Genomic DNA, 18,380 nt, shown 5'->3' with positions numbered 1-18,380 from the left:
TATCCCCTCAAGGTAGGAACACAAGCAAAACTGCTAATATTCGGAACTTTGTTGCAGAGATGCTCATGGTAATTTTTAAAAAGTTTTATGCAGAACAACCTTAGTAACCTTAGCAACGAAAATTCCTCAAAACTACAAAACATCCTCAGGGGAAATTTTTTTTTTCAGTAAAACAAAAATGGTTTAATTCTCTCTAAACATAAAACCACTACCTTTTAATTGTATAAAAATGCAGAAAATAAAAGCATGAACAAAATAAAAAGCGTTATTGAAGAAATATTTAAAGATATTCAGAAAGAACCACTGGTAATATTGGATTCATTACTCCAGATCCTTTTCAAAAATACATTCAAATATAAGCTTATGTAGTTTTTGAAATTTGGGTTATATTACAGATATTGTTTTTAAAATTTGTTCTTTTTTCTTTATTTTTTTTTGCATTTCCATGTCTAGAAGTATGGAATATGGAATTTTATGAATTTCATATGAAAATTTATGAATTTCATATGAAATATGAAATACGGAATTTTAATTATTTTCACGATCTCCTTTGGATGTCATTATTTAGTTTTTCCCTTTGTAGAACACCGTTGGATATTTTCAGTTGGATATTTGAAAACACTTTCAGTGACGAAAACCACCTGTGGGAGAAGGGCATTCACCTACCAAACAGACACAATGGGTTTACTTCTTGGGGAATGGCTTGTTGACCTTGTGGTTAACCTTGAAACCAGAAAAGGCAGCCATTAAAATATGAGTTTGTGCTTCCACTCAACTCCCCTGGCCATAATTTCAGCCATGGCCCCTTTGGAAAACAGTTGAAATAAAGAAGAAGCTGCTTTACTTTTTATGTATATTTGAAGGGACTTCCCTTTTCCAATTTTTAATTTAAAATTAGCTATTCTCAAAGAAAAGGCCAAAGGAAACCTCAAAAATTATATATTCCACTAAGCAGTCTCTCCTGGTTTGATTTCACTGTAGTTTTTACTGGACCAGCTGAGGCTACAGCGCCAGAAAAATATGGGTGAGGAAGCATAAAGGAGGGCAGACCTCAGATGACTCTTTGGAGATGCTCATGGTTCAAGAAAGGCAGGATTTGTAGCTGCTAGGAAGACTGCGGCTGAAAGGAGATGTTCTGTGGTGTGTAAAGAGGAGGTTGAACATTTTCAGCACGTTTACAGATTGAGAGAAAAAAATAATTGGAGGAGAGACTGAAGATGCCATGTGTGAACTTGACCTACTGGCAACACCCATTGGAAGTGACTTCCCAGAACAAAAAACAACAAAAAATATTAAATGCAAAAATCCTGCAGCTATAAAGCAAATGAGTTGAAATAAAGTTAAGGATAGATGTGCTTTGGGACCCCCAAATACTTCTTTGTTTCTCCTCAGTCAGGAAGCTAGGGTCAAGGGCAGGGTTACAACCCAACCCTACAGCTCTGGAAACAGATTTAGCAGCATGACTGGCTCAAACTCAGGAAAATCTCCCAAATTCTGCTTTGTGTTTCCTGTGGGGTGCACAAAGAGCGCCTTCAGTAAAAGCCACGGGAAGGGTGGCAGGACCAATTTTTGGAAGGCAGTAGTATTAATTTTTAAAAAGAAATTATTTTTGAAATAACTGTAGATTCACAAGCATTTGCAAAGGAGGGGCAGAGATGTCCATATCCCCTTCGCCTGTTTTCTCCCAGTGGTTCCATATGACATAATTATAGCACGATATCAGCACCAGGAATCTGGCATTGGGACAACGTGTATATACATTTCTGTGCCATTTTACTACCCCTGTGTAAACTCCCTAGACCCATGTGACCACCACTGCCATCAAGGTACAAAACTGCCTCATTATCAGAAAGATCCCCCTTGTACAACCCCATTATTGTCATCCTCTCATTCTTAACCCCTGAAAACCACTAATCTGTCTTCCGTCTTTATAATTTTGTCACTTTAAGAATGTTGTATATAAATGGAATTATACACCATGTAATCTTTTGAGATTGGCATTTTCACTCAGCAAAATGTTTTTGAGATCCATCCAAGTTGTTGGGTATATCAATAACCTATTCTTTTTTTTTTTTTAAGATTTTATTTATTCATTTGACAGAATGAGAGAGAGAGCACAGGCATGGGAAGCAGCAGAGGGAGAGGGAGAAGCAGGCTCCTCAGTGAGCAGGGAGCCTGACACAGGGCTCCATCGCAGGACTCCAGGATCATGACCTGAGCTGAAGGCTCAACCAACTTAACCAACTGAGCCACCCAGGTGTCCTTAATCTATTCTTTTTTACTGCTGAGTGTATTCCATGGTATGGATGTGCCACAGTTTATTTAGCCATTCATCTAGTGGGGAGATTTTGTTTATTTCTAGCTTTTGGCTATTACAAACAAAGCAGCTATTAGCAATCATGTACAGGTTTTTGTGTCAATAAGTTTTCATATCTCTGGGATAAATTCCCAAGAGTGTAATTGTGGACTGCAAGGTAAATGTATATTTAGTACTAACTTTTAAAGATTAAATACGTAAACTCTTAAAGTTTAAATAAGGCCATTATCTACGCAGATATACTTGTCTAACCCTGGAAGTACTCAGGATGAGTGTAGGAAGTCCCATTTCTACCCCTGCAGTGGTACTAGGGAGGTAAACATGAAGAAATCAAGGCTAGACCATTTATAACCCAACATTTTAGAAAAATTCAGATAATTCTATCAGGGTCAAAATTTTTCGGATGATAAAAATATGACTGAGGCATTAGATGGGGTTAGATGGAGGCAAAATTAAGTGATCAATGGACATTAGTCCCTCCTTTCCAAAAGTGATGGTTATCAGAAATACGTTACTGAATGAACGTTGGGGATAGTAATCCATTCCTTCTCTTTGAGGACACGTGTGGTATAATAACAGCACAGCAAGAAAGCAGCCCAGAAGCCACCTTGGGAACCAACCAAGGCTGGGAGAGCTCAGTATTGTCTGTCACCCTCTGCAGTGCACAACCAAACGAATTCTTTTCCTGCCTCACTATCACACCATCATAATATGGGGGTAACACCCTCTAAGCTACTGCCTTCCCTGCTCAGAGCTGTCAGGGATGCAGGCTTTCCCTAACCTCTCAGAACCCCCAACCCTTGCCCAACGCTACAGAAATATCACAAGCATGTCACAGGATGGGAATGATGGGCTTTCTGGACCTGGCAATAACAGGTAGAAGAACAAGGAAACCCAGCATAACTTATCTAAGCCCACAGATAACTAGAGGGAAGTTATTACTTCCTCTGTAACTCCCTTCTCCTCAGACTCCAAAGGTTTTCTCTTTACAAGGAAGGATTAGTCACTTACTGGTTGTGAGCTTATGTTAACCGATGTATAGTGGAAGATTTTGGTGCACGATGGATGAACTAAAATAGGACCATCCAAAATCAGTAGGAAAAACACCTCCACTAAAATCACAGTGGGGGAAAAAATAGATAAAGTCTCTGACCAGACCATTCACAAAAAGGGTTGATACAAGTATCTTCTAACCAGAAGAAAAATATTCAACCTCATTAGAGATGAAAGCAATACAAAATTAGAATAATGAGATGCTTTCATTCTGCTATCAAATTGGCTGATCACTTTTTAAAGGATAATGTCACCAATGGATGACAAAAATCATGGATGATGAAAATATGCCAAGAAACAAGACATTTACAATGTGTCTTAATACTGGTCTACAGCATACTTTTTATTTATTTACTTATTTTTTACAGATTTTGGTTTTTTTCTTTGAGAGAGAGAGCTTGTAAGCACAAGCAGGGGGAGCGGCAGAGGGAGAGGCAGAAGCGGGCTCCCCACTGACCAGGGAGCCTGACGTGGGACTCCATTCCAGGACCCTGGGATCATGACCTGAGCTTAACTGATTGAGCCACCCAGGAACCCTATAGCCTATTTCTTAATTGTAAAGAGAAAAACATTTACCTGGAAGAAACCACTTAACACACGTTTAAAGGTGTTTGAAGTTAAAAATCACTGGTGATGGAATAAATCAGCATTTTGTGCCTCTTAATATGATGCACTAAGAATACAATATCTTGCCTATAGTGTTCCCCACCTCCGCCCCACCCAAAATACAGAATCTAAGTGTTATCATGAGGAAACATTGAACAAATCAAAATGACATTATACAAAGTGGTCTGAACTCTTTAGAAGTCAAGGTGAGGAAATGCAAAGAAATACTGAAGAATTTCCAGAATGGAACAAAGTCCACAGACTGCACACTATTTTCTGTGCTGTGGCTATATATGATGCTAACATTAGGAAAACATGGGTCAAGAGCACATAGGAATTTTTTCATAGTGTTTTTGCAGATTTTCAAAAATCAGAAATTACATCCTAAAAAGTCAAAACTAAAATATTTCTGAAATAATACTTAATAATGCCTTGCTAGCACAGTCAGTTAAGCGTCTCGCCTTCAGCTCAAGTAATCTGCCTTCAGCTCAAGTCATGATCTCAGGGTCCTGGAATGGAGTCCCGCACTGGGCTCCCTGCTCAGCAGGGATCTGCTTCTCCCTTTAGTTCTCACTCTCTCTTTCTAAAAAAATAAGTAAAATCTTAAAAAAAAGAAAAAAGGAGAGAGAGAGTAGAAAAATTCCTTAAAAAAGGAGTTTAAAAGTACAAAAATTAATTTCAAAATATTTAATGTCTTCCTACCCGAAAATCATCAAAAGATCAAAATTCAGAACATAGGGGTAAAAAACCTCCACAAAACCCAACTTCTAACAGAGTCACTTTTCACTTGTCATGTCTTTAACAAAATCTTTGATGTATATTTCATGGCCACTTTGTAAATCACCTTTCAGGAACGGGCGATTTTTTTTAACTTCAGAAAAATGTTATCATGTTTACCTAAGTCCCTTCTCCACCAATTAAATCCTGGCTTCTCAGCTCCCAATATTTTACCCAAGGAACCTTCTTTTTTTTTTTTTTTAAAGATTTTATTTATTTATTTGACAAAGAGAGAGAGATCACAAGTAGGCATAGAAGCAGGCAGAGAGAGAGGGGGAAGCAGGCTTCCTGCTGAGCATAAAGCTCGATCCCAGGACCCTGAGACCATGAGACCATGAGACCATGAGACTATGAGACGATGACCTGAGCCGAAGGCAGAGGCTTAACCCACTAAGCCACCCAGGCGCCCCCCAAAGGAACCTTCTTATTCACCACCATTCCCTCTCCCTCCTACCCATAGGAGCCCTTGCTTTGGTGGGCTGTTTCCCATAAAACCCTATGGGAACAAAGATTTTGCCAGTTAGAAAAATCAAAACATAATTGAGAGGGCATTTCTCCAGCAGGCATGCATACCAAATAAACAGCATTCACAGAAGCAAGAATAAATCTGATGGTTTGTTTTGTTTTATTAAACAAATGGGTATAAAAATGCCAGTGAGCATTTGGGGGCCTGCAGGCAATTATTCAAAATGGTTCAAGGAAACCATGACTCCCTTTTCAGCCCTCCTTTCAAGATCTCAGGTGGTTATTTCCTTCTCCTTCCAGCCACCCGGGCTTGCACTTAAGGATTGCTTGCTTTGATTTTTAAAACACTTGGCTAATTAGTTCATACTGTGTTGGAAGCAGGAGTGAGGAGAGAAAAACATGGGTCACGCGGTCTCCACTGGATTTTTCAATATCTCATTTTCTTTCTATGTGCGGTGTATCTCACCAGGCAAGCAGATAATAAAGGCCAGTGGATGCCCCCAATTTTAGCATTTTCATAGATTTCTAACACAGATAGAAACACTCAAAACGTGTTGCCAGGAAACCGTGACAGTATTTTCTCCCAGGAAAATTCTGTGCCAAACAAAATGCAAGAATGCCTTTGTTGGAGACATAATTCTTATCAGGAAAACAGAGGATTAAATAATTAACAAAAACTGTAACAACAGACAGGCAAGTGCTTTTTTTTTAATTTAAAAATGTTGACATCTTAATTATAAGTCAAGATAATTAGAATTAAACAAGGCTTGCTGTCAACAGCTTTCCTAAACATAGTAGCTTAATCACATTTTTCAAAAGTTGACAGGTGTCTGTTTCACCCTCACGAACTTCTAGCCATCTCCAAACTCCCTTCACAGTGTCCAAGTGAAGAAAGCAAACTCATAAAAAAGTTATTCATTAATCAAAACCCTTCATCAGTTTCCCAGATTAAAAGGAAGGAGCCAACACAAAAACAAAAACAAAAACAAAACAACAACAACAACAAAAAGTTAGGCTAAAAGAACACATGGCCAGGTAAAGTCGTCAGGGATAAAATGACCCCGGTTGTGACAGGAGAGAGCAGGTGATTGTATTTCTGCCAAGAAAGAAAAAGTTGAGTTTAGCACAGCCTTCTGTGCTTCGTTCAACAGGTGGTATTAAGTAGCTGCCATGTTTGACCCTGGGGGTGCACAGGAGAAAGAGGGATCTGACCCCTGCCACTACCTACCCATCCCCATTCCCAACTACACAGAAGTGATAAAACTCATGATCTGATCACAGTTATGGGCACGCCCTCGAAGCAGCAGGGGACCAGCACAAACTGCTCACAAGGAAAGACCCACCCACGCCTCTTCCAGGGAGAGGAGTCTGTTCCATGATTCCTCAGGAAGCAACGAGATGTGCTCAGAGGCTGTACAGTCAGTCACCATCCCTGGGCACCATCTCCCTCCACCCCCAGCTGTTCCATCCCGAAGGCCAACAGTGCCTCCAGCACCTGCCCTCCGAAGTGGAGCCAACCACACTCGAGATGGAGCTTCTTTCTCCTTTTGGGAGTTTTCTCTTCGACTTCTTACCATGGCCGTGGAGTTGCCGCTCTCCTCCATACTGTGAGCTTCTACTTTCCTACTGCTTTCTCTGTCTGAAGGGTTCTGCCTGTGGCCTCCTTTCTCTCTCTGAAGCTCACCACCACTCCACCACTTCCGTCCCTATTTGTGGGTCCTGCATTCAGACTCCCCCAGGGTGCAATGCGATTGGCGCCATCAGTCACTCTCCCCTGGGCAGTGTCCCACTTGGGTGAGGTCCTCACCTCAGGCCACGTCATCAGACGTTGAACAGCCTATAGAAGGCTTCCAATGAGTAGAGAGCTGCTCCCCAATCCAATCAGCTTGGAGCCATAATGATGGGGTCCCAGGATGAGTCCCATCGTCCCAAACTATGGTATGAAAATTGGTGAAAGGAAACCTCCTTTGGAATGGAACCAGCGGCCCGCAGGGGGAGCTCTCATACCCTACCACTCTTCAGCCAATTGCAGACGCAACCCAAAACAAACCTGCAAGTCCAGACCACCCCAGCAAGAGGAAGAAAGGTTTTCTCCTGGCCAAGCAACAGCCCAGCCAATGAGAGCTGTCACAACTCAGCCAATGAAAAGCCACTATACTTCAAACTTCTCGTTTATGCCAATGGACTTTTTGTTTCTAACAGCCTTCCCAACCCCCCTCTTTGCTCTGTAAAAGAGTGTTCCTCTCCTCTGTTTTGTTATAGTTTGGTTTTGCTGGAGTTTCCTTGTCCCAAATTGCAGTTCTTTGCTCTTCCTGAATAAAACCATTTTCGTTACAAAATTACTGTTTTATTTGTAAGATTAACAAGACAAACCTATGTCTTAAGAAACCATTAGTGGTCTCTTTCCTCCTAAGAGTTTGTGGGTGAAGGTGCCACTCAAGGGTATCACAAAGGAATCCAAACAGATATTAAGGCTTGATTTCATGTTAGCACCATGTCCGCTGATGTTGGAACAGAACATCGCCATTTCTTTTTTTTTTTTTTTAAGATTTTATTTATTTATTTGACAGACAGAGATCACAAGTGGGAAGAGAGGCAGGCAGAGAGAGAGGAGGGGGAAGCAGGCTCCCTGCTGAGCAGAGAGCCCCTATGCAGGGCTGGATCCCAGAACCCTGGGATCATGACCTGAGCCAAAGGCAGAGGCTTAACCCACTGAGCCACCAAGGTGCCCCTCCATTATTATATTTTATGGCCCCAGAACATTGCCATTTCTTAAATGCTTCAGCACCAGGCTCCCCCCATACCCCGCAAAGACATCGCCATTCAATCCCACACTCTTTGCGATGGAGCACAGTGACACCCCAAGAACCTTTCTTATCACGATGCTCCATCACTTAATTCTGATTTGACACATGGCATGGAATTGATTTGCCATCCCCCTGTTTACAGGATGAAGACCAAATTCTGCAGGAGGCCACGTTCGGGCTCCAGCCTAAAACTCTGGCTCGAGCCCCAAACTTCAGCTGGTATAACCATCCCAGTTTCTTCATGCTACCCGGGCTGGATACTTTCCATTGGTCCTTCTGGGTCCACCCTACACCCTTCTCCACGGAGGCTGACCTTCGTGTGGGGCCATGGGCAGGCTCCCAGTCTCCCTGGCTTCTAATTGAATTTGGCCCAAGGAAGGCACTGGCAGCATAGGAGCGGGTATGTGGAGAATGACGTGGAGGTAGAGTTCCTCTGCTCCTCCAGCCCGGCTGTGGCTGTTTCTCTACTAAAGGCAGCTCCTGTCAGGGGTCTCTCTCTGACAGCTAATTGCTCACTGGGGCTGGCCTTACCAGAACCAATCTTCTCTTCTTCCCACTTTAGACTGACCGTCATCTGCTCCTAGACGCTAACCCTTCCTTGTGGGTTTTTCCAACACCACCTACAACTTTGTAAATGATCCCATCTTTGAATTCCCTTCAATTACCTACCTCCTTTTAGAAAAATTTAAAGACTTTTAAAATTTTATTTAAATTTAAAATTTTTATTTTAAATTTTATTTAAATTTATTTTATTTATTTATTTTTAAAGATTTTATTTATTTGAGAGAGAGAGAGGCAGTGAGAGAGAGCATGAGCAGGGGTCGGGGAGACAGAGAAGTGAGCCTGAACTGGGACTCAATCCCAGGACCTTGGAATCAAACCCTGAACCGCACACAGACACTTAAATGACTGAGCCACCTAGGTGCCCCTAGACTATATATTTTTTTAAGATTTTATTTATTTATTTGATAGACAGAGATCACAAGTGGGCAGAGAGGCAGGCAGAGACAGAGAGAGGGGGGGAAGCTGGCTCCCCGCTGAGCAGAGAGGACCTTGGGTCCTGATTCCAGGACCCTGGGATCATGACCTGAGCTGAAGGCAGAGGCTTTAACCCACTGAGCCACCCAGGCGCCCCTAGTTTTTAATACAGTTTTCAATTTGCGGAAAAATTTATTGATGCATTTTAATTAAATTCCATACTTTCTTCAGACTTCCTTAGTTTTTACTTAACATCCTTTTTTATCTATTCCAGGGTCCCATCCAGGATACCACAATGACCTTTAGCTGTCATGTCTTCTTGGACTACTCCTGGCTGTGACATTTGTCAGACTTTCCTAGTTATTTATGGCCGGGGCAACTTTGAAGAGTATAGGCCAGGTATTTTGCAGGATGCCCCTCAACTAGGATTTGTCTGATGTCTTTCTTGTGATTAGGCTGAGGGTGTGGGTTTTAAACAAGACACCCCGGTGAAGTGCCACGATGAACATGTATCAAGAGTACATAATTTCGACATGCGTCAAGAGCACACAAAATCACCGTGGCTTACACTGTTGACGTTAACCGTGATGACCTGGCTGAGGGGGTGTCTGCCTGAGTCTGTACTGTAAAATGACTCCTCTGTGGCCCACACTTAAGGAGAAGGACATTATGTTTCTCCTCCCTGAAGTAGAACCTATGGATATTTTCTTTCTTTCTTTCTTTCTTTCTTTCTTTCTTTCTTTCTTTCTTTCTTTCTTTCCTTCTTTCTTTCTTTCTTTCTTTCTTTCTTTCTTTCTTTTTTGAGGTAGAATATGCAAAACATAAAATTTGCCATGTATTTATTTATTTAAAAGATTTTATTTATTTGTCAGAGAGAGAGACAGCACAAGCAGGGGGAGAAGAAGGCAGAGGGAGAAGCAGGCTCCCCTCTGAGCAGGAGCCCAATGAGGGACTGAATCCCAGGACCTTGGGATCACGAACCAAGCTGAAGGCAGCTGCTTAACCGAATGAGCCATCCAGGCATCCCCAAATTTGCCATTTTAGCCATTTTTAAGGGCTCAATTACCTCTTAATCTGTTTCCTGCTGGGAATCTTACTCTACCCAGGCTCAATGTTTCACTCTTCACCAAAAATGGCAATGTGCCTTTATGTTTTATCACTTAAGATTCCTAGGTAAGGAAAGGAGATTCTCATAGTTTCTTTTTTTAAAGATTGATTTATTTATTAGAGAGAGAAAGTGCACATGTGAGCAGGGGAAGGGGCAGAGAGAAAGGGCGAGAGGAAGAATCTCCAGCAGACTTCTGGCTGAGCAAGGAGCCAGACCCTGAACTGAGGACCCAGGTGCCCTGAGATTTTCACATTTTCATCTATTTGACTCTTATTGTTCTTTTAGTCCCCACTCAAGACTTCATGAGCTCCTCCAGGGATGGTGAGCTACTCCTGCTATTGTCTCCCTGGCCACAAACTTATCCTATTATTATTATCAGCCTATCATTATTATTATTATTATTATTAGCTTCATATCCTAATATTATTATGAGCCTACATATTCTATTCTTGTATTCTTTACATTGTGTCATTTTCTTTGTGGCTTTCCTAGGACAGGAATTAGATCTTATTTATCTTTGAACCTTTAAGGATGAGGACAATCCAAGATAATCAGAGTAGCTGATTAAGAAATGTTGGCTGGCATATGATCTCACTCATATGTGGAATTTAGGAGAGAAAGCAGATGCACATATGGGAAGGGGAAAAAGAAAAAATGGAAAGAGGGAAAAAAACCATAGAAGACTCTTAAGATAGAGAACAAACTGAGGGTGGCTGGAGGGAGGTGGGTGGAGAAGGGGCTAGATGGGTGATGAGGAGGAAGGAGGGCGCTTGTTAAGTATGAGCTCTGGGTTTTACATGTAAGTAATGAATCACTGATTTCTACTCCAGAAACCAATATTGCATTATATATTAACTAACTAAAATTTAAATTAAAAAAAAAAAAAAAGGAAATGTTGGTTGGAAATAAAGGAAGATAATATGAGATAAAAGCGAAAGTGGCTTATTGGAGTGCCCGGGTGGCTCAGTTGGCTAAGCATCTGATCTCAGGGTTGTGGGATTGAGCCCCACACTTGGCTCCATGCTCAGGGCAGAGTCTGCTTGAAATTCTCTCTCTCCCTCTCCTTCTGCCCCTCCCCCTGCTGTCACACACTCTTATTTTTTATTAAATAAGTAAAATCTTAAAAAAAAAAAAGATGCAGGGGTGGTCTATTTTCACCAAAGATTAAAGAGGGTGTTAGTACCTACTAGTGGTGAGGGGCTGGGAAAACCTGCACTCACAGTTATGTAACCTAGTACCCCTGTTCTGCAGACAGCTTAGTGGTGAAGGCCGTAGTACGTGTATTTCTACCCAGCAGTCCCATGGCTGGAAATTTAAATTAAAAAGACAATCAAAGACTGAAATCAGTCTTGGCAACGATGTTTTTGGATTTGACACCCAAAGCAAAGACAACGAAAGCAAAAATAAACAAGTGCGACTACATCAAATTAAAAAACTGCTGCACAGCAAAGGAAAACATTAACGAAATGAAAAGGCAATCTACCACATGGGAGAAAATATTGGCAAATCATATAAGTGATAAAGGGAATTGTTTTTCAAAAATCCCATTAAAATGGGCAGAGGATCCAAATAGACATTCTTCCAAAGAAAACATTCAGATGGCCAACAGACACACAAAAAGATGTGTAACATCACTCAGCATCAGGAAAATGCAAATCAAAATGATGACGACATATCCCCTCACACCTGTTAGAAGGGTTATGATCCAAAAGGCAAAAAACAACAAGTGTTGGCAAGGATGTGGAGTAAGGGGAATCCTTGAGTGCTGTTGGAGAGAATATAAGTTGTCACTATGGAAACAACATGGAGGTCACTCAAAAAACTAAAAATAGGGGTGCCTGGTTGGCTCAGTAAGAAGATCATGCAACTCTTGATCTTGGGGTTATGAGTTCAAGTCCTATGTTGGGTGTCAAAATTACTTAAAAATAGAACCTTGAGGGGCACCTGGGTGCTTCAGTCAGTTAAGTGTCTGACTCTTGATTTTGGCTCAGGTCATGATCTTGGGGTCATGGAATTGGGCCCCACATGGAGCTCTGTGCTCACCAGGGTGTCTTCTTGGGATTCTCTCTCTCCCTTTCCCTCTGCCCCTCCCCCCTGCTCTTTTTCTCATAAATGAATGTCTTAAAAATAAAAGAAAATAAAATCTTTTTAAAGATTAAAAATAGAAATACCATATGATCTAGCGATTCCATTTCTGAGTACTTATCTGAAGAAAAAGAAAACATTAACTTGAAAAGATATCTGCACCCCCATGTTCATTTCAGCATTATTTTCAACAGCCAAGATACGGAAACAACTCTAGTATCTATGGATGAATGGATAAAGAAAATATGCCACACACACACACACACACCCCACACACACACACACCCCACATACACACCACACACACACACACACACACACACCACATACACACCACACACACACATCACATACACACCGCACACACCACACACACACACCGCACACACACACACTGTAATATTCACCATAAAAAAGAAGGAAATCTTGCCATTTGTGAGAATATAGGTGGTGGAACTTGAGGGCATTATGCTAAGTGAAATAAGTCAGAGAAAAACAAATACGGTATGATCTCATGTATATGTGGAATATAAAACAAACAAAAAACCTGCACTCATAGATGAAGAGAAGAGATTGGTGGTTGCCCGAGGCGCTGGGGGCGGGAGTTGGTGAAATGGGTAAAGGTGGTGACAAAATACACTCGTAAAGTTACAAAATAAATAAGTCATGTGGGTGTAACATACGGCATGGCAACTACAGTTAATAATGTATATTTGAAAGTTGCTAAGAGGGTAGATCTTAAAAGTTCTCATCATGGGGTGCCTGGGTGGCTCAGGTGGCTAAGCACCTGACTCTTGGTTTTGGCCCAGGTCACGACTTCAGGGTCTTGAGATCGAGCTCCTTGAAGGGCTCCATGCTCAGCTCGGAGTCTGCTTGAGATACTCTCCCTCCCTCTCCCCCTCGGTCCCTCCCCTGGGTTGCGTGCACACACACACTCTCTCTCTCTCTCTCATTCTTTAAAATAAATAAGTAAAATCTTTTAACAAAAAAGTTCTCATCACAAGAAGGAAAAACTGTAATTATGGGTGGTGATGGATATTAACTAGACTTACTGTGATCATTTCATAATACAGTATTTACAAATATTGAATCATTATGTTGTACACCAATAACTAATACAATATTATGTGTTAATTACATCTCAATTAAAAGAGACAATCAAGATATATGGAAAGATACTTATATAAAGATGTTATTTTTAATGCAAAAACTGGAAAAAACCTAAAAGCCCAGCAATAGGCCAACTAGATTATAGTTTATCTATGCTATAGAGTAGCATACAGCCCCTAAAAATCAGATTGAACATTTACTGCATGATTACCTTTGGGCAGTGGTATAATGGCCATGAATTTAATTTTTTGTTTGTCTTTTTCCAAGTTTTCTCATCTGAACAATATCTGTAACTAGAAAAAAAAAAAAAAAGATCAAAGGTACCTTTTCAAAGTGGCTTATTTTACCATTGCAAACCTGAACATCAAAGAAAATCAAAACTTGAAGTTCAGCCCGTTGGCCAGTGGAGTCATGAGCCAAAATGTCCCAGTGGCCATGACCGCTGCCTCCAGTACCACCATTCTCATCCTGAACACACTAAGTGTGGTGGGTCCCAGGAGAAGGGAGCTTCCCACCTCTGTCTGCCGTTTCTCCAGACCCCACTTCTCACCTGGACCCTGGACACTGGTTTGTTGTGTTTTCAAAGTTCCTCTAACTGACTATATTGTGCAGCCGCAGGTGGAAACCCATGGTTCTATTCCACTCTGCCCATTCTACAGATGAGACCCAGAGAATTTCAAGGTGACATGAAGGTGGAGCCAGATCTAGGTCTCCCGATTGCAAAGATGGCTCTTTTTACTGGAGCAAACCAACAAAAGAAGGGTGGCTTTTTGTAGATTGACAGACCTGGGGGTCCCCAAATATTTCAAAATAGGGATGCAAGGACTTCTCTAAATACCTCAACCCATCTGTAGAACTATGCCTGAAAAAATAGTTATCAAAAGGTATTTATGGAACACAGTACAATTTGGAAAGATCACTCTAGTCTAACGTAATGATAGGGAAAGGCTCTGCAAAGTCTGTCTTAATGCAACTATGTTGAGTAAGCAAAGATGATAAAAATCAAAATACCATTCTATCCGAGGCTGGATTTACCCCAGAACAAATAAACACTATTCTAACCAGAACTTTGCCCTCCTCCTTGGTCCCAGGATCCCTGCCTCTTGATCTTGGCTACTGCCAGGAATGTCCTCCTATGGTTACTCTTGCAAACCAGTTATCCTTGCACTCTGAAAGCAACATGCTCCCTTTCCACCCAAATTCTGCCCAGCTCCCAGCCAGCCCCAACACCTCACACCTTCTCAGTGAGACAGATAAAATGAAACCCTGGAAGGTGCACAGAAGAGAGCAGTTTAGACCTGAGCATCAAAAGACCTGCTTGTGTGAAAGTCTGGGAAGTCCTCAACAAAGCCTTTAACCCTTCAGGACTCAGAGCTGTCTGTGAAAGGCATGACTACTGAGCAGTCTCTGAGGTCCACTCCGGCTTCTTCAACGACAGTTTTGTGCAATCCCTGCCCAGCCCGGGTTTGTGAAGGATGTAGTTAATCTTTAACTTAGCAGGGCGTGGTGTCCCGGAAGTCGTTAATCATTTCTGCATTTGGCCTGTTTTAAGGATTAAAATAAATACAGCAAATGTGCAAGGTGAGAAAAATTAGGTATGTTGCATTCTGAAGTCACCCAAATGAAGAAAACATTTCTCTACTGTTAGGAGGGTCTTAAAGCAGTGTCCATGTGCTTCCTGATTTCTAGGCTATGCGGAAAACACTTGATTTTCCATAGTCACTCTTCAATTTTAAAAAATCTTTAATCTCTTATTTTGAATTTTTAGCACTCTCTTACTTTTTCATGATCTATAGTGAGTGAAGTCATGTTTGGGATGGGAAGGGGGAAACCCCTACCATGCTGCTTGCTGAAGCAGCAAGATGAGTCTTTGCAAGAAATCTGCTTATCTTGCTTTTATAGGGCAGATTTTATATTATAGTCTGCACTCATTTATTCCCAAAATTCACCAAGCTCCCATGTGAAGAAAATAATGAGCACACCAGGCAAGTTTCCTGCATTCTCAGAGCTTTTCACCCACTGGAGAAAACTGACGATAATCAGGTACCACCCCCCTCAAAGGCATATTTACATAATGTGATAAATGCTGTAATGAAGAATCACCAGAAACAAAGAGAACCTCTAAAATGCGGAGTGAGACTCAAAGGTGAGCAAAAGAGTCTCTTGAAGAACTGACCTTTGAAACTGAAGGATGAGTGGGGTTATTTGGAGAAAGGAGAGGCAGCTCAGGCCTGCCACAGGTTGGGCAGAGGCCAAAGGCCACAGGGAAGAATAGCTTGTTGGAGAGAAGTTTTCCAATTGTCCCCTTAGAGTCCTATTAAGGATCTAGGACAGGTATGCAATCTTTTCCTATTGAACCCTCTCTATATTTGCAAAATATTAATCTCCCCAAGTCACCTGAAAACAGCTTTAAAAAAGACCCACCTTTAAAAACATTCACTAGGGGCGCCTGGGTGGCTCAGTGGGTTAAAGCCTCTGCCTTTGGCTCAGGTCGTAATCCCAGGATTCTGGGATCCAGCCCCCGCATCGGGCTCTCTGCTCAGTGGGGACCTGCTTCCCTTCCTCTCTCTCTGCCTGCCTTTCTGCCTACCTGTGATCCTGTCTGTCAAATAAGTAAATAAGATCTTTAAAAATAAAAAAAATAAAAATAAAAATAAAAACATTCACTAACCTCTCGTGTATCAAATGCTCTTCTGAGCTATTTTCCCCCCATCATACACCAATACAATGACTTCTCACCGTGAATCTTGAGCTTCCTCTCAGTATTTCACCGACTATGGTGAGAAAGGTTGTGTATTGGACGGGAAGAGCGAGATCCCTGCTATGTGGCTGGGGGCACAGGCTTTTTAAGCAGGTAGAGGTCACCTCTCTGCAAGACATCTGTTTATCTTGCTTTTAAAGGGCAGGAGGATCCTTTTCCAGAATTGAGGTAATGTTTAAACAGTTGGAAAAGCATTCGAGGGAAAATGCACCCTGCTTAGCTTCCGGAATTGGAGAAACAGAGGGGAAATGTGGGGAGAGAGCATCAGAAAGCCGCTGGGGCCCCTCCCTGTGTGTTAAACGGTATGTACGTGTGGGCACAGAAGACGCCCTGCCACATTTCAGGTATGTGACTGGTTCTTAGCTCCTCACTCTGTCCCATTTTTAAGACAAGGCAAGAGGAAAGCGGGAGGGGTGGGGGCAGGTCTCAAACTCATCTAAAAGTTACTAGATGTCATATGGGACAGAGAAGGAACAATTGAAAAAAAAAAAAAAGAACATTATAGAGGATTTCTCTGGAGTGGAGCACACACCCCACCCTCACTCTCTCAAATAAATTTTCTGATTCAATACCCGCAATATGCCATCCCACACTGAAGCCAGGTCTCCATCATTCCTCATTTAGGAGATCTGGAAAGCTACACGTAAATTCATCCCTCCCCAACTCCCGCCCCCAACACAAGGAGTGGGAATCGTCAATACATTGCTTCCTTCCTCCAGTGCCACACTGTGAGCTCTCCCAGGGCGAGGGCAGCTTCTGCGGGTGGCAGGGCCGATTCGGGCAGCCTTCCCCCCGCTGGGGAGGCCAGCAGCCCTGGCCCACTAGCATCTGCAGCCTGTTCGGTCCCTCCTGCTTTGAGTCTCTGTGCACCGCGATGACAACACACGCCGGCTCCCCAAAGCCGCAGTGGGTTGTATAAGCACACTCTGAAAGCCTGGAGGGGAGCGCGATGAGCTTCTCTCTCCACAGCATCTGTTCAAAGTCCCTGGTGCCAGTCACAAGAGACCCACTCGGCAGGAAGGGGATGGGGTTTTCGCCCCGGTGCGGGTAGGAGTGCGGTTTGTAGATCTCTCCAGGCGCAACTGAAACCTTAAGTTCTGTCCTTAGAGCTGGAAATGCGGGACAGTGAAGGGCACAGCGAGCCCTGCTACACCCCTTGAGTGCGGATCAGGCGGGGAGGGGGGGCGGGGATGGGGCGGAAACTCGGGAATCCTGCGGGAGTCCTCAGAATTTCTCCCCAGAGACGCCTCTAGCGAAAACGCCTCTAGCCAAGGACATGCCCCCCGCCCTTTTCAATTACGTAACTCTTACACATTTGGGAGAAAGCTCAGCAACATAAATTTCACTCATGAAAGGAGAAAGTCTTTAGACTGTGTCTAAAGCTCCTGGTGCATCTGATGTCTGAACGGACGTGGGTGCTACTTGGCAGCCTAAGGGATGGCATCCTGGTGACTGGACTCCCCGCCCCCACTCCCCTCCATACCCGGCGCCCGCAGCCGGGTCGCCGCCGGGGATGGCGCTCGCCGGTCCCCGCGTAGCGGAGTCCGCGGGACCCTCAAGTCCGCGGGCTGCGGCGCGGGCTGTCCCCTCCCCCACCCCCGGCGAACACCTGGCCGCGGTTACCTGCGGGGCCGCGACTCTCCGCAGCCCGTTGGCCGGCCCCCCGCCGCCCTTGCCGTTGGCCGCAGGGAGCTGCCCGAGCCCCGGCGTCCGCGGCGCGCCCTCCGCGGGGCCCGCGCCGTTCTCGCGGGGGCCTTCATCCGGCGCCGGGAAGAGCCCGCAGCGGCGCTGGAAGCGGGCGACGAGCTGGGAATCCTGAAGGCTCCGCAGCAGCTCGGCCATAGTGCTCCCGGGGCCGCGCGCCAACACCGCCACGCCGATACCCTCGGCTCGCACTGTCCCCGCCGCTCGGGCACTCGGCGGGCCGGGCACTCGGGGCGGAGGGCGGGCGGGGCCCGGGGCGCCAGCCAACAGGTGCGCCGCTCTGGTCCTAGCGCCGCCCCGAGCGCGCGGGCGCCCAGGTAGCCGCCTCCACCTTGCGCGGGGCACGTCCGCGCTCCTTGCCCTCCCCGCGGGCTCGGAAGGGCTCGGGCGGTCCCTGGCGTCCCGCCGGCTCGCAACTGGGCGGAGGCGCACAGGTGTCTAAACCGCGCCTCTCTTTGTGTCACCGCGCCCCTGGTCCCTTCGGGCTGGCGCAGAAGTGCCACCTAATGGGGAGCGGCCGAGCACGCGGAGACCTGCGGGAGTCCTTCCTGCCATGCGCGGGCTGGTCCTGGAGTGACCCCACTTTCACTCTTGAGCCCAAGGTGAGGT

At 44.0% G+C, this 18,380-nt stretch overlaps 1 protein-coding gene across 1 annotated transcript in view; it reads right to left on the bottom strand.

The window, feature by feature from the left end:
- The window catches only part of LOC111138525 (sphingosine-1-phosphate phosphatase 2), a 106,665-nt gene extending 88,756 nt beyond the window's left edge, over nucleotides 1-17,909 (bottom strand). Inside the window, exon 1 of the mRNA XM_022496306.1 lies at nucleotides 17,691-17,909. Coding sequence (XP_022352014.1) covers nucleotides 17,691-17,909 — 219 coding nt within the window. The remainder of the gene's footprint in view (nucleotides 1-17,690) is intronic.
- Between the last annotated feature and the right edge of the window lie 471 nt (nucleotides 17,910-18,380).

This window comes from Enhydra lutris, unplaced genomic scaffold, assembly GCF_002288905.1.
Source record: "Enhydra lutris kenyoni isolate GAN:26980312 unplaced genomic scaffold, ASM228890v2 scaffoldscaffold1, whole genome shotgun sequence".
In the NCBI taxonomy this organism is placed as follows: Eukaryota; Metazoa; Chordata; class Mammalia; order Carnivora; family Mustelidae; genus Enhydra; species Enhydra lutris.
The sequence above is the reverse complement of the archived record's forward strand: the minus strand, read 5'-3'. Positions and strand labels throughout refer to the sequence as shown.